Raw genomic sequence first — 15569 nt, 5'->3', positions numbered from 1 at the left:
TTCATGAATCTTTCCCTTGTGTTATGAACTGAAATAATTATTTCTTATTGTACATTATGTCTTTTCATGCATAGTAGAGGTTTCCCTCAAATTATGACCACAATTGGGCTGCAACTTCCTTCCCTTAAGCAAGATAATTGTTAAATGAATTGCAGCTAATTTTAATGACTTTTTTTGCCACAGTTGTTAGGTGATTCACACAGTTTAGTGAATCTGGCTTCCCATTGACTTTGCTTGTCAGAAGCCATCTGGGAAGGTCACAAATGGCAATTACATGACTCTTGAATGCTTCAGTCATCATAAATACATGCTGATTGCCAAGTACTGAAATTTTCATCACATGAGGTAAGGATGCCACACACATGTTGACCAGCCATAAATCACTTTTTTCAGCACCATCATAAGTTTGAACAGTCACTGTTATGAATGATCATAAGTCAAGGACTTATGTCATTTTCTGGGTGTAGGAATGGTAACAGGTATCTTTCAGCAGTAAATATTTACTGCTAAAATATTTTATTAAGATAGCTTCAAAGATGAAAAAAAAGTGTTATGCCACAATTTTTGAGATCCTGGATGTCTACAGATAAGCAAAGGAATTTTGAAGATACCTAGATTTCTGTTGTTAGTTACTATTAGTAGTACTGACTTCAAAAAATCAGTAGTACTGATTTTTTTGTTTCAGTATAAACTATACGTCTATGTTTCTATGTCGAATCAAGTAAGTTATACTGACATCTGGGAGTGAATTTACACCGTAACAATCTTTTAAGTCATTTTTTCTTCTCTTTGCCCTGTTTTCATGTCTGATCTTGACAAAAAGCTATGTTCAGAAAATAATGGGAACACACGAGGGAGTCAATAAATAGCCAGAGGTCAAAACATAGGGCACCACATGACCAAAAGTAAATAGGAGTCAGTGTGTTGTATGAATCAAAACTGGAGAACAAAAACACATTCCAAATTCCAAGGAAATTGAGGATCAGGAACAAGTCTTTATGTTGTTACATCCTAACAATACAACCCAGTCCTTGGGATACATCAATAACCAATTACTTTCCGATGCCTCTTCTATTCCTGTCCATTTTAGTTTAAGTAATTTCAGGAATGTAAATTATTTTTTCTCTAAATTGCCTCCTAGATCCTCAACCTCTACCTATCTGTACAAATATGTATTTGCTATCATGGTTTCAGACACTTACAAATATTTCAGGCTGAAATTCAAGTCTGCCCAACATCCTGTTAAGCTACTCTTAAATAAGATAGCTACCCTTCTTTTCCATTTCCCATTTCAACTAATAATGGAATCTTTTTATTTTCAATTCTCCTTTGAAATAGCATGCATATTGAGCTGCCTCCTGTTCATTTAGTGTCTCTTAAATTAGAACTGCATTGTAGTCAAAGGATATTAAGAGAAGAGCTTTGGAATTTTAATTTCATTAACTGAGGTGGAAATATACTTTAAAATAAAAAAAAGATAAATTTCCTGGCAATCTTTTTATTTGGGAACTTTGCCCACAGACTCAATTGATTTTATACTTCTGCTGTGTAGTATGTCCTTGAAATTTTGGAAAAAGCAAATTAGTATGATTTAAGACAGCCTCCAATAACTAATAGGATCTAAGCCTTTTCTAAATGTCTTGTGGAACTTTCCATATAATTCAGCCAGTGTTTTTGTTGAGGCCCTATTCTTGGGATAGCGAGACAGGCTATTGATACAATTGCACTTAAGCATTATTAGTTAAACTTTATTATTAACTAAAGGAAGTTGCTGGAAGTTGGTAGCATATAAATTTAATAACTTTGATCACTTTCTTCATTACTGTGGAAACCAGAAGACCTCCTGAACACTGACAGGAAATGTAGCTGCTCAAGAGAGAACTAGAACATAAAGGGTAGAAAATTTGCCATGAATATAATAAACAGGTGTTAAAACATATTATAATGCCTACTGTGAAATTAAAAGCTGCAGAATGTTGGAATGTTTGGAATGTTTATTTAATTTGTATGCTGCCCCACTCCCGAGGGACTCGGGGCGGCTAACAACCAAAAGGGGGGAGGGGATACAAATAAGACAAAAGACAAACAAAGTAAAAACAACAGCAGTCACAACATTTCAAGTGCGGCTGGAAATTCTTCAGCCCCAGGCCTGCCGGAACAACCAGGTCTTCGTGGCTTTACGGAAAGCCTGGAGGATGGTGAGGGTCCGGATCTCCACGGGGAGATCGTTCCAGAGGGCCGGAGCAGCCACAGAGAAGGCCCTCCCCCGGGGATTTGCCAGTCGGCACTGGCTGGCAGATGGAATTCGAAGGAGGCCTAATCTGTGGGATCTGATTGGTCGTAGAGAGGTAATTGGCAGGAGGCGGTCTCTCAAGTACCCAGGTCCGATACCATGTAGGGCTTTAAAAGTAACGACTAGCACCTTGAAGCGTGTCCGGAGTCCAATAGGCAGCCAGTGCAGCTCGCGGAGGATAGGTGTAATGTGGGTGTACCGAGGTGCACCCACTATCGCTCGCGCAGCTGCATTATGGGCAAGCTGAAGTCTCCGAATACTCTTCAAGGGCAGCCCCATGTAGATAAGCCTTTTGTGCCATCACTGTTGCATCTTTGAGTAGATATCTAAAGGACTCACGTATTTTGATATGTGGGAGCAAATAGTTACAGTTATTGTAATTTATTTGCAAGGTATTTGAAGGATAAAATCATTTATTTACATGCTGTCAGAATGCCAAAAATTAATATTAGTTCAAATTAGATATTCATTATTTCAACCTAGTACAGTTTTATGAGATCAGTTTTAGCAACTTGGGCATCCAATCATATGCCCTGGTTTAGCTGTCCTTCATAGCTGATTTAGTCTTGTCAGAAGGCCTTGACTAAGTGAATCCATTTATGGTAAATGAGTTTGCATCAGGCTTATGCATCAGAATTTGGCATTAGTTTCTAGACACTGGTGACATTCCAGTTGGGGGAATAAAATTGGCCTACAAAGAAGCTATTTTTCAGTTCCAATGCCAATTCATTGGAATAGTTTTCCTATAAACATCAGATTTTTCCCCCTCTTTGTCCTTCAAAAAATTCTAAAAAGAGCTTTAAAAAGATTTTGTAGAATAATATGCCTTATGTAGTTGTGATATTATTGTGGTTGTGCTCCTAGTGACATGTATATAGCTTTTCACTTCTTTCATTTATTTATTTCATTTATTATTTATATGGTACTGTTTTCTCCCTCATGGAGTGTGTAGTGTAGATTCTTCTTAATAACTGCAATATTCCTTAATGCTACTTTTTTGTATTTAGATTGTTTTCATATCTAGAAGGCCATATATGGAAAAATATGTTGAGTGATACATTTCTGTTCTCTTCTATTGTTCAACATCTATATGATACTTTTGATAGATCATTAGGAAGTTAGGAGTTATCAGTATGCCAAAAGCACCCAGATCAGTTCCTCTGTATGCATCATTTGAAGATATCAGAGAACAGGCAGGGTCTAAACTAATATTTTTCAAACTTGGCAACTTTAGGATGTGTGGACTTCAACTTCCAAAATTCTTCAGTCAGCATGGGAGATGAGGTCCATATATCTTAAAGCTGACAGGTTTGCCAAGCACTGGTAGATATATATCATATGTAGTTTCTGAATGAAGGTTAATAAATAAGAGTGACAAGACATTCCCTTGTAAAGAAATTGAGGAATTTATATGATTTGGATGGGATTACAGTTCTGAAGGAACAGGTACATAACCTGTCAGTCTTACCACTATCACAGATAAACTCTACATTATGAGTAGTGGGAGGCAGTTCTGGTTAATTTGCAAGCTTCCTTTTTATTTTTCCGGGATTAACCAGGCCAGAGAGGGCTCTTGCAATGTGATAGATAGATGAGATAGAGAGATAGAGAGATAGAGATATAAGCTGCATTCAAAATTGACCACAAAACACAGCTATTACAAAAACTCTAACAAAGTTGCTGAACTGTACAGTCTACCATAATGTTATTGTGAAAGAACTCAGTGACTGCCAGTTTACTGTTAACCAGGTTTAGAGTACATGTAATGATATAAGATCTGTTTGGTATAGAACATGGATATATGACGCTCTCTTTTCATGTGTGTACTTCTTACCAAAGAAATAGGATACCCCTTGCGCATGCCACTGTACCATGACCAATCTTAATACAAAAGGCCCAGTTATGGAGTTTCTTCCTTGTTCAGTTATAGTCAATAGCAAGCTTTTTAACCTTCTGGAGACAGCTGAAGGTTTACTCAGACATTTGGTTTAATTGGTGCTACTTTATCTGTCTAGATTAGATTGCTATTCTTGTTTTATGTGTTACATTTAATGGTTGTTAGAGCTATTGAATTATTATTAGTGTTTTTTTAACTCATTGTGAATTATTTGTTATTCTTGTAACAAATCGTAGCCTGCTTTGAAATTGTTTTTAATATGAATGTACTAAATATATAATGACACAAAAGTGTTAATATGGTTGCATCAGTCTTCTTCTTGCTTTTATTTTTTTATACAAGATAAGATTTATAAACACATATAGATAAAATTGCATTCTGTGAATGATTTTGGGTATAAAATAAAATGCTAGTGTAAATTAGTAAGAACACAGTTAAATTATTTGTTTTTTAATTTAATATGTATTTTAATGGTAATTTAAAAATCAAAAGATAAGAAGACAATCTAAATAGGAATCTCACTGCTTAGGAAAAGTGAAAGTGAAAGAGAACAAAAAGATCAAGCTTTAAAGGTCTTCTGCTAGGAGCAAACCCTATCTCTGAGGGAAGCTTTTTGAGCGTCTTCTCAATTATTCTGTGGAAGGCAAAACGTAAAACTCATAAATTGATTACTGTGGTTTTTGTGACCTGTTTATCTTTCTTTAAAGTGTTTCTGGCTATATTTGGGTCATACCAGAGTTGTACATCTCCCTCCCTTTGAGTGTTATGCGCTTTCTTAAAACTTGGATTAATGTATTCTCTTCAATACTTTTTCTCTTTTTCAAATATTTTTTATTGAAGTTTTAATTTTAATAATAAAATATAATACAAACTAACGAAAAAGAAATATTAAGAAAAGATGCAAGACAACAAAAACAAAAGTATAGAGAAATGAAAAAACTAAGAAAGCAACTTCCCACCTTCATCCCAAGTATAAGCAATTTCACCATCTCTTTACTTACTCTTAATTAATACATTCAGAACTCTTTATAAGTCAAATCATCCCATACTCAATTTTTCATCCAGCAAGCAGTGTGTGCTTCTCCACTCACTCACATGTACACATAATGATGGTTTAGTGGGTTTATTAATATTCCCCAGCAGTTCCCTTCATCAAAAATCCAGAACTGCCCAAATTAAGTCCAGCCAAAAGCAAACCAATGCTAGTTCACAGAGCAATGAGTCCACAAGGCACTTGAAAGTTTCCCATATAAGATAAATCCACCAGGCAAAATTAAATCCACAACACAGGATGATTCACAAGGCAAGAAAAGTCCAGTGTTCGCAAGGAACAATCCAAAGTTGTTGTCAAATCCAAAGGCAAGAATCACAACAACCAGGAAACACACTGCTAGGAAATGAACACATTGTTCCCAACATTGTCTCTATCTGGATAAGCCGTGGGAGCACAGTGGTTAGAGTGCAGTACTGCAGGCTATTTCTGCTGAACGCTGACTGTCTGCAATCTGGCAGTTGGAATATCCCCAGGCTTAAGGTTGGCATAGCCTTCCATCCTTCCAAGGTCGGTAAAATGAGGACCCAGATTGTTGGGGGCAATATGCTGAACATGTAAACTGCTTAGAGAGGGCTATAAAGCGGTCTAAATGTGTTATCTGTCTGCTCTGCTAAATAACTAGCTTCTGGTGCAACCCATCAGGAAAGGAAAGGCTGCCTCCTCACAAGTAATCAGGCTGACCTTCGCTGTCCCTGTCTTTTTTCTACCTTACGTGTTCTCGGATCAGGTACAGAAGGCAGTTCCTCTTCCACCTCTCTAATCGGTTGCAGCTGCATGCTATCCCCACCTAAAGCACCAGCATTGTCCTGTTGCAGCTGTGCTTCATCCAAATCACTCTCAGCCAGCTGTTTGTCCAGTTTCTGTTACATCAACCACTCACCTTTACTTAGACTCACAGCCCCTGCCTCGAAACCATTGACCAACTCACCTCCTGATGTTCCTGGGATTGGTTCATCCTCTTCTGAACTGACATCTGGAGAGGTGTCTGGGGGAGTTATCCCACAATGCCATTTCCAATCTAGGTGTCAGTTGTCCAACAAAGTCCTAAACAAATAACAAATTAGTTAACAAATATAGCAATAACAATAGCAGTTACACTTATATACCGCTTCATAGGGCTTTCAGCCCTCTCTAAGCGGTTTACAGAGTCAGCATATTGCCCCCACAGTCTGGGTCCTCATTTCACCCACCTCGGAAGGATGGAAGGCTGAGTCAACCTTGAGCCGGTGAGATTTGAACCGCTGAACTGCAGATAACAGTCAGCTGAAGTGGCCTGCAGTACTACACCCTAACCACTGCGCCACCTCGGCTCTTAAGCATATAAATATAAAACTTATAATTCCATACATCATCTCTTAAGCATAAGCAAATCCAGTACATGACATTTTTTTCAGTACAGATGTCAGTAAGTTCAAAAAGAACTGCTCAAAATATTATGTCCCATATAAACCATGATCATATACCAACTTTATATTCCTGCCTTTTGCATAAAAATAATCTTGTTCCTTAATCCACTGAAATGATTATTGACCTTAATTTTTTCAAAACTGTGACGAATCTCTTTCTAAGTCCAGCTAGAAAAAAAAAATATTCCAATTGTTCTCTTGAATTGACATTTTTATTTATTTCTTAATTTTTAAAGCCTTATCCTTTTTTCCCCTAAAGCAGTAATAAAAGCTTGTCCATATTGCTCTTCATACTTAAATCAAATACGTTTTGTTGCAAATTCTTTTTTTCTATAACAGCTTCTTCTGAAACAGACTGTTTATAAGAATACAAACGGCAGCTGACATTGTTGAAGCCCCATTACAATTCTTCAAAAAAATATCTCTGAATGCCATTGCAATTTATCTATTTTGTTATGTTTTCAAAATTAAGAATAGTTTTTTTCTCCAAAAATGCTTTCATTCTTTAAAATTAATTTTATAAAGTCTTAATATTTGAAATCAAATATTCTACTGTTTTCTATAGCAAAAACAGCCTTGTTTTTTGTTGTTTATTTTAAATTCTTAAACTTATAAAGTACTGTTTCATTTTCTTATATTAAGGATTGAAAGCAGTCACCCAATGTTTCCAATTCTTTTCATTTTGAAGATGTCTAACTTCTTTAAAGTAGTTAATAGGCAATTTCCTAAAGTGGTTAGCAAAGGAAATGTATCTGCAGCTGGAGCAAGAATAGTAAATCCCCTAATCTCCTGATTCTTCCACTCTCTAGAGCAGGGGTCTCCAACCTTGACAACTTTAAGACTTGTGTACTTCAACAAGCTGGCTGAGGAATTCTGGGAGTTGAAGTCCACAAGTCTTAAAGTTGTCCATGTTGGAGACTCCTGCTCTAGAGACTGCTGCCTTGCAGCCTCTCTTGTGAGACATCTGTATCAGTGGTGGGATTCAAATAATTTAACAACCGTTTCTCTGCCTTAATGATTTCTTCCAACAACCAGTTCACCTAATTGCTCAGAAAGTTAACAACCGGTTCTCCTGAAGTGGTGAGAACTGGCTGAATTCCATCACTGATCTGTATGTACCCTCTCCCTTCCTCCAGAGAGGGTCAAAGGAATCAATCTGCTTGTCCTCTCCTTGTTCTTAGCTGCAGTTGTTGACTGTGTTTTCTCAAAGCTGTCTTCAGTCTGTCATATTCCTGAGGAAACCCTTCAGTTCATTTTTTTCTAGATGATATATGAAAATCAAACACTCTGCTAATTGTGGTGGGGGGCTTTTCAGACTGAAGCCATGTAACAGGATTATATTTCATTGACTTTTTCTGATGTTCTCCTTTCTAAATTAATTCACTTTATGCTAACAAATCAATATTTTTAAAAATGAAAACTTGATTTAAATGGTTAATGAATAGAACATTTGCTATATCGTTTGATATAAATATATTTTCCTGTTCATATTTTATAGATGAACTTTCTGTAACTTTGAAACAAAGCAGAAGCTCTTATAATCAATTTTCTGTCCATCATAGTTTCAAAAGAAGTGTGAAATTATTTAGATAATCATTTAGCATTTTCAAGAGTCTAGATATTCAGGACAGGGTACTAAGTAGAAAAGGAATCACATCAGTCTAATAACACCAATGGAAATGCATTCACAAATATTTTAAACTTCTGTTTCCTTATTTTAGTGTACATTGCCTAAATGTTCCCAACAGTCAGGAATATGATTGTATTTACTTCGTAAGATTTCATGTAGTTTCTTTTTTCATGGCCAAACTGCAAAACCACCCAACAGAAAAATGTATAACTTCTGTTTATTGAGATGTTAACACCAAAAAGAGAGAGATGGCAATAAGACTTCTTTTCTAGATAAAACAAAAAGGATGGATGAAAGGAAGGGAGGGGGGAGGGAGGAAGGGAGGAAGGAAGGAAGGAAGGAAGAAAAGAAAGGAAGGAAATAATTTACTTCAAATGAGGATGTTTGTGGTTGTTGTTTTTTTCAAAATTAAGATTGAATTGGAAATACACATGTACGTATATATTCATATGCATGCAACCCCAAACTCAATAAACCATTCCAAATTAAGCAATATTTTGTCCTTTCCTGTTAAAAGCAGCCTGTTAAAAGCTACTTCAAAGACGTCACAGAATTTAATTCCCAGAGCATGATTAACATCAAAATTTGAGTAAGTGAACCAGATACTATACAAAGAGTGAGTCTTTGTAAACCCATATGAAATTAAGTAGTTTCACAAGAATCTCATCCAGCAAGAGCATCACTAAGGCACTGTTTGGGGGACTAGATGATAGGAAGTTGAAAGATCATGACATTTTATCTTGGACATTTTTCTGAGATCTTGTGAACCAGTCTCATTCTAGAATGACCATTTCAGTAAGTTATTCATTTACTCAGAATGATAAGATATTATTGTAAGAATAGTACTCACCTTTGCCATCAGTGGTGGCTTAGGAGGGAGAAGGGGGAAGACTGCATTCATTAATAGGTAGGCTGAGATAAGACAGGTACATATCTAATGGGAGGTTAGGAATGGCTAGAAAAATGAGGTTCATTTTAAAGAAAATGAAATATTCTACCAAAGCAGCACCTAGAAGTGAATAATGGATTATTAGCGAATTTCATGCAGAAACATTTTCTGGTTCAGGATGCTAATTGGTATACAAAGGTTGGCATTGGTTGTCAGATTTACCCTCTCATTTTTTCTTTAATTTGCCAGTAATGTGGGAATAAAGCATATTTTATTACAAGGGTGGAATATTTGAAATTCCTTGTGATACACATACACTGATTGTGATCAGTGATCGTGTATTTATACTTTAATGCTAATATATAAAGAAAATTTTTTTGGTAGTTTCTATCAATTTTGCTAAGAAGAAAACTAGAAATAGTCTCGTTTTCATAGGAAAGGTTTTGATGGACACCTAGAAGAGCACAGAAATGACAGAAATGTTTTAGAATATAAATGTCATCCTGGATATTTCAGAATGCTTGGGTATTCAGTAAACATTGTATGATGTGCCATTGATTGACTCTAAAACTAATGTTACTTTCTAAATACTGGTCATGATTATATGTAGCAGCAGTTACCAACCCTTTTGACACCAGGGATCGTTTCGTGGAAGACAAATTTTTCCACAGACCTGGGGTGGGGGGGAAGCGTGCAACCTAGATCCTTCCTAGTTTACAGTAGGATTTGTTCTACTATGAAAATCTAATGCTTGATAAGCTGAAATGGAGCTAAGGCAGTGATGCTAGCACAGGGGAGCAGCTGCAAATACAGATGAAGCTTTGCTCACTTGCTTGCAGCTCACTTCCAACTGTATGGCCTAGTGATTGCAGTTGGGGACCTCTGTCCAGTGGCAAGTGTTGCTCGTTTTGTAATGTGTTGATCAATCTCAAAAATATATTGATTTTTTATTTCTTTAAATTTCAATCACTTGCTTTGACTTTGTAGCATTGTAGGGAAAATTATATCCTTCTGCACTGAGAGAGATAGCTAGACAGACAGACCGATCCATCCATCCAAACTTGATCTGTTCCAAGTAATATCATTACAGGCTTCATGGGGAAAAATTGCTTTTAGCATTTATTCTTCTGTATATTTAATATAATAAATGAATTTAGTCTGTATGTAGATATCTTTATTATTTTCAATTATTTCTCCCAAAAAGCTATATATATCACTGTGACAGCATCTTTAGGAACTGTGTGTGTGTATGTGTGTGTGTTTGTGTGTAATGTTAAATTTTAAGTTTTTGTCTGCACTGAATACAGTTTGCTAAATTCAGTGAAATAAATCTAAATTGGGAGGTTTATGAAGGTTTTTTACATCTCTTCATTACCTTTTCCTCAAGGCTTTATATTATTTTTCTTCTTAGAGTTTTTTCTTCCTCTAAGCCATAATGTCTTGACTCTCTTAACATCTGCTTTGGTGTGTCACTTACTTCTTTCTGTTCTAGAATCAGTCCTAGTTTCTATCTAAATAATTCATAACATGCATTCATTTTCAGTAATAGCAGCATACTGATTATTCCAGTCAACCTCCAAGTTCAACTATTAGAAACCCATACAAGTCTGTTAGAGGTATACATAAACCTAAACAAATTTGTTATATTTCAGACTTCCTACTGGACTGTTCTGAGTGGCCTGCACCGTTCTACTAACAGTAGAAATGGAAAGAATCTCAAGTTAGGTGTCCCCGTTTCTGGAATGTGTGTTAATTTCTAATAGCCATCAATACTGATTTACATTTTGTATCAAGAGGATATAAAGTTATATCATATATATAGTACAGTTACGTGCGGTGAGGTTTATGGCTGGTGAGGCAGCAATTTTTTTAGATTTGTGGACTTCAACTCCCAGAATTCCGCAGCCAGGCATGCTTAGTTCTGATTTAAAGCGACAGCATTTGTTTTTCTCCTTTGCTAAATAAGCTTCCTTCTTTCTTTTTCTTTTTCTTCTCCCTTCCCCTCCTTCCTCCCTCTCTCCCTCCCTCCCTCCCCCCTCTCAAGCACACACACACACACACACACACACACACACACACACACACAGTTGGATTGGAGGGAGTCAGGGAGACCACAGGAGGGGGCAGGAAGCCAGTCAAAGAGCCATACTGGAGCACACACATTTTCCCCCGGCCCCGGAAGAATCCAGCCCAGCTTCACTGATTACAGGTTTGAAAGGACAACATGGCTCTGCCGAGGTGGTGCAGTGGTTAGGGTGTAATACTGCAGGCCACTTCAGCTGACTGTTAGCTGCAGTTCGGCTGTTCAAATCTCACCAGCTCAGGGTTGACTCAGCCTTCCATCCTTCTGAGGTGGGTAAAATGAGGACCCAGATTATTGGGGACGATATGCTGACTCTGTAAACCGCTTAGAGAGGGCTGAAAGCCCTATGAAGCAGTATATAAGTATATAAGTCTAACTGATATTGCTATTGCTATTACAATCAAACTACACTTGGGGAGGGAAAGCACTTCCCTCCAGCCTTTGCCCAAAGCCCCGTACCAGGAGGATGAAGTTTGAATTCCTCTCCTTCCCTCCGACTTACACGTACCTTTTCCAGCTGTTTCGGAGAGGATTTCAACTCTGCTCTTGCCTGCCATTATGAAAAGAAAAAAAATGTAAAAGGAAAACGGCAAGAGCTGAGGTCAGGCAGCGCTAGTTGCTGCCAGAGTCACCGTGGATGACTCTGCTTAACTGTTTAAAAAAGCCTCTAAAATAGTGCCCTCTACAGGAGGAGGCAGGAGAACAACGTTCCTACATCAGGAATTTTTCGGCTTTTAACCGAGTTGCTTAACTCTGCTCGAGTGATCATAAAACGCCTAAAGTCAGACAGACTAGATGAGGCATGTCATTGTCCTGCCTCGTACTGTAAAGGGCCCTTTTTAGAGGCTTTTTTAAACAGTTAAGCACTAAGCAGAGTCATACACGGTGAGTCTGGCAGCAACTAGCACAGCCTGACCTCAGCTCTCGCCTTTTTCCTTTTACATTTTTTTTCTTTTCAGGATGACAGTGGTGAGGCTCTGCCTCCCCTGACTGCACGTCCCTGATATAGTATAAATACAGTTCTCTTCTCACACAATATCCAGTTTCCTCTTCTATCCTCTGCTTTCCATTCTATTCTCTTCCTGCTTCAATCATCCTATATTTCTAAATAATAATTTATCCAGGTGGCAGGAAACCTGAGAAGAATCATTTCAGTATTTCAAAGAGATCTCGCTTTAAATGAGGGAGGGAAAAGTTTCCAAAATAATGCATTTTCCAGACTTAGTATTAAAATCATCTGAAATCTGTGTAGCTCTTGCTTCCTTGATCTTTCCCACTTGTTTGAGGCTTGGCAAAGGACAGCTTGCTATATGGTTAGGGGCCTTACCATTCCTCTCTGAAAGGTTACTTAACCTTCCTAATTCTTTTCTGCATGTAAACTGTTCCATAAACTTTTGGGAATGAACATTTTAGCCACGTTGAAAACACACACACACACACACACACACACACAGAGAGAGAAAATATGTTATTCTTTGAGAAGTTTAAGAGATGAATTCGAATTAGAAGCATTTTCTTTTTTATCTTGTTCTTGCCACCTAGCATACTATTTTTAAGATAAAGAACTACTGTCTTCAAATTCCCATAATCTATATCAAAATCCATCTCAGTGGTTTTTTTCTTAATCCGCTTCGCACTGAAGAATCATATTACTGCTTGTGTACACTGACTGCTGAAATAGGTATTTAATCAATGCACCCGCCATTATATTAATTATTAATTGTTTGGAATAGTGTAAATTTTCTTCTCTTGACTGTTAAGAGAATAGTTCGTTGCCCTGTAGTTGGCAATGACTAGCGGGCTAAAATCTGCAGGGACTCCATTACCTTTTTTTAAACACTAAAGTTTGTCTCTCATACTAAATTTATATTGATACATGAATTGGATATTTGTGGTCCAAATTTTCCAAGTTTAATAATAAAACAAATTTGACTGAAAATTAAAAGAATTATTATTTATCTTCTTTTTCCTAAAGGTATTTTTTTCACTGCAGTAACTTTTTATTTGATACAGGAGACTGATGGTTATCTGAATTATGGAACTTTTAAACCGAATCATCTGTAAACACATTGATATTCTGGTTTTACAGTATATGAAGGCACCGCCTATTGTTCTCACTAGCACTTGAGACTGTTTAATTAAATAGAACACATAAAAACAAGAGGGTAGAAGTATTCACATAGCAAATAGAACAAAAGAAGCATATCTGCACAATCTGAAAAAATATTAGTATATGTAGCATGATACTGAAATTAAGAATTTTACAAATGAAAGGCTTTGTCTTAATAATCTTTTATTCTGTTTATCTATTACACATAAGAACTGCTATTTTACATGATTCTCATAGAATAGTCTGCTTTGTGGTTACAGAACAACAGTTATTATTTGTTGGAATATGTTTGTTATTCTTATGCTAGTCTACAAAACGTGTAGAAAACAGTGTGAATTGTTTTTTGTTCAGATAAATACATTAAATGGAAGGTGAAGCTTTCTTAATATACAAATGTTTACTGTTGTAGGTTTTGCAGTGTTAAAGAGGGCTTACCATTTCTACTAATTGTTTTACTTACCTGTTTATATATGAATTAGTTTCTCTGTCTAAATTTGTTTATAAAAATATAATCCTTTATAAAAATTATAGTTAATATTTTGTCTAACAAAATTAGACATACAGTAGATAAATAGTTAACAAAAATAAAGAATAGATTAATCGTTAACAAAATGAAAATATAGTGCACCCTACAAACATTTTGTTAAAAATGGAAGTTGTAGGATTTGAGTTTGAAAAAGTTTAAGTGCATTTCTTTAATCTGTTATTTTTTTTCTTCAGCAATTTCTTCAAATCTTTAACATTCACCGAATGATCTGATTAGTAGCTTAGTTGAAACTAATCTAAATGTTTGACTTACTGAAAAAATTAATCAAAGCTAATACTTTATTTTTATTTTTTCAGGTAAATTAGGATTTGCACAGGAAAATAACACTATAGATTCTGGAGAACTTGATATAGGTCGAAGAGCAACACAAGATGTTCCACCTGGGATCTTCTGGCGGTCACAAGTCTTTATTGATCAACCACAGTTTCTAAAATTCAATATCTCCCTTCAGAAAGATGCTTTGATTGGAGTATATGGCCGAAAAGGTTTACCGCCTTCACATACACAAGTAAGAGTTGTTTTTAATGAAAATAATATTCAGAACCTGACATCTTGAGAAATGGATATTACTTTGGGTTTCAAAATTTTATGGTTTATTTTTTATTATTACATATATTGTGCCAAGGTCATAATATAATATTATAATTTTACAGCCTACACTTATGCTTCTAAAAAGATAATTTGGAACACCCAAATATCTGAGCTTTCACACACACAAATACATACTTACCTAGTTCACAGAAGAATAACATACATTTTTTTTCAGAAATCTTAACATAAATTATATGATAAGATATAACTACCATATTTTAATGATACTTTAATCTGAGATAAACTTGGTTAAGTTTAGAATTGTTTTTTTAAATAAATATTTTAACAAAAAGCATTACAGTTATTTCTTAGTAAAAATCAAAGGAACTTGAAATCAGATAAGCATTTTTATAAATAACATATGCTTATTCATTTCATCCTTCAAAAACCTTTATGATTGCATTTACTTTTCATTCTCCCTTTGCTATATTGCTGTAAGAAGTGATGTTTTTCAGCCTGTGTGTGTGTGTGTATGTTTGTACCAATATTCCCAGATGTAGCTGAATGACTGCCTCTTACATTTTGTGTCTGTGTCAGAACAATCTTAGTTGCACAGCTCTGTTTTCTCAGACATCACAAATAAGTCAGCCTGAAATAATTGATAGTGGCTGGCCATTCAAAAATAGTCAATGGTAGTTTCAAGTTGGTATGACACATTCCTAGAATGTTGGTTTTCCTGCAACAAGGCAGTCAATATGTTTATCTAAAGAAACTACAAAATAACAGATGACTTTGGTACTTTGAAACAAAAATGTATAAACTCTTGAGGCACTTGTCTAAATCTAAAACACATAAGGAATTTGTAAAAATTATAATTTGCTGCAAATAGCAGCTCTACAACAACGATTTTCAAATTTTATTATAATAAAAGATAGTTCCAATGCTCATTGAATGTTTATTATTTAATACATGTTGTTATTTCCAGTGTTGTTGCCAAGATCTGGAAGAAAGTTATGATGAAATAAGGCAGATGAAAAACAGAAGGGAAAAATATTTTGATATAGAATTTAGCAATGTATGCTGTTCACTGCTGCTTTTTGAATTTTTTTAAATAGCTCTGTGACTGAAG

The 15569-nt window shown here is 35.8% G+C and overlaps 1 protein-coding gene across 4 annotated transcripts in view; it reads left to right on the top strand.

The window, feature by feature from the left end:
* TENM3 (teneurin transmembrane protein 3) overlaps positions 1 to 15569 on the top strand; it is a 360542-nt gene that overhangs the window by 249683 nt on the left and 95290 nt on the right. For all 4 annotated transcript variants that reach the window (XM_032223762.1, XM_032223765.1, XM_032223764.1 and 1 more), the window contains exon 6: positions 14206 to 14417. In XM_032223762.1, the coding sequence (XP_032079653.1) occupies positions 14206 to 14417 (212 nt within the window). The remainder of the gene's footprint in view (positions 1 to 14205; positions 14418 to 15569) is intronic.

Source organism: Thamnophis elegans, chromosome 9 (assembly GCF_009769535.1).
Source record: "Thamnophis elegans isolate rThaEle1 chromosome 9, rThaEle1.pri, whole genome shotgun sequence".
Classification (NCBI taxonomy): Eukaryota; Metazoa; Chordata; class Lepidosauria; order Squamata; family Colubridae; genus Thamnophis; species Thamnophis elegans.
Note: the sequence above shows the minus strand (reverse complement) of the source record. Positions and strands in the feature narration are given on the sequence as shown.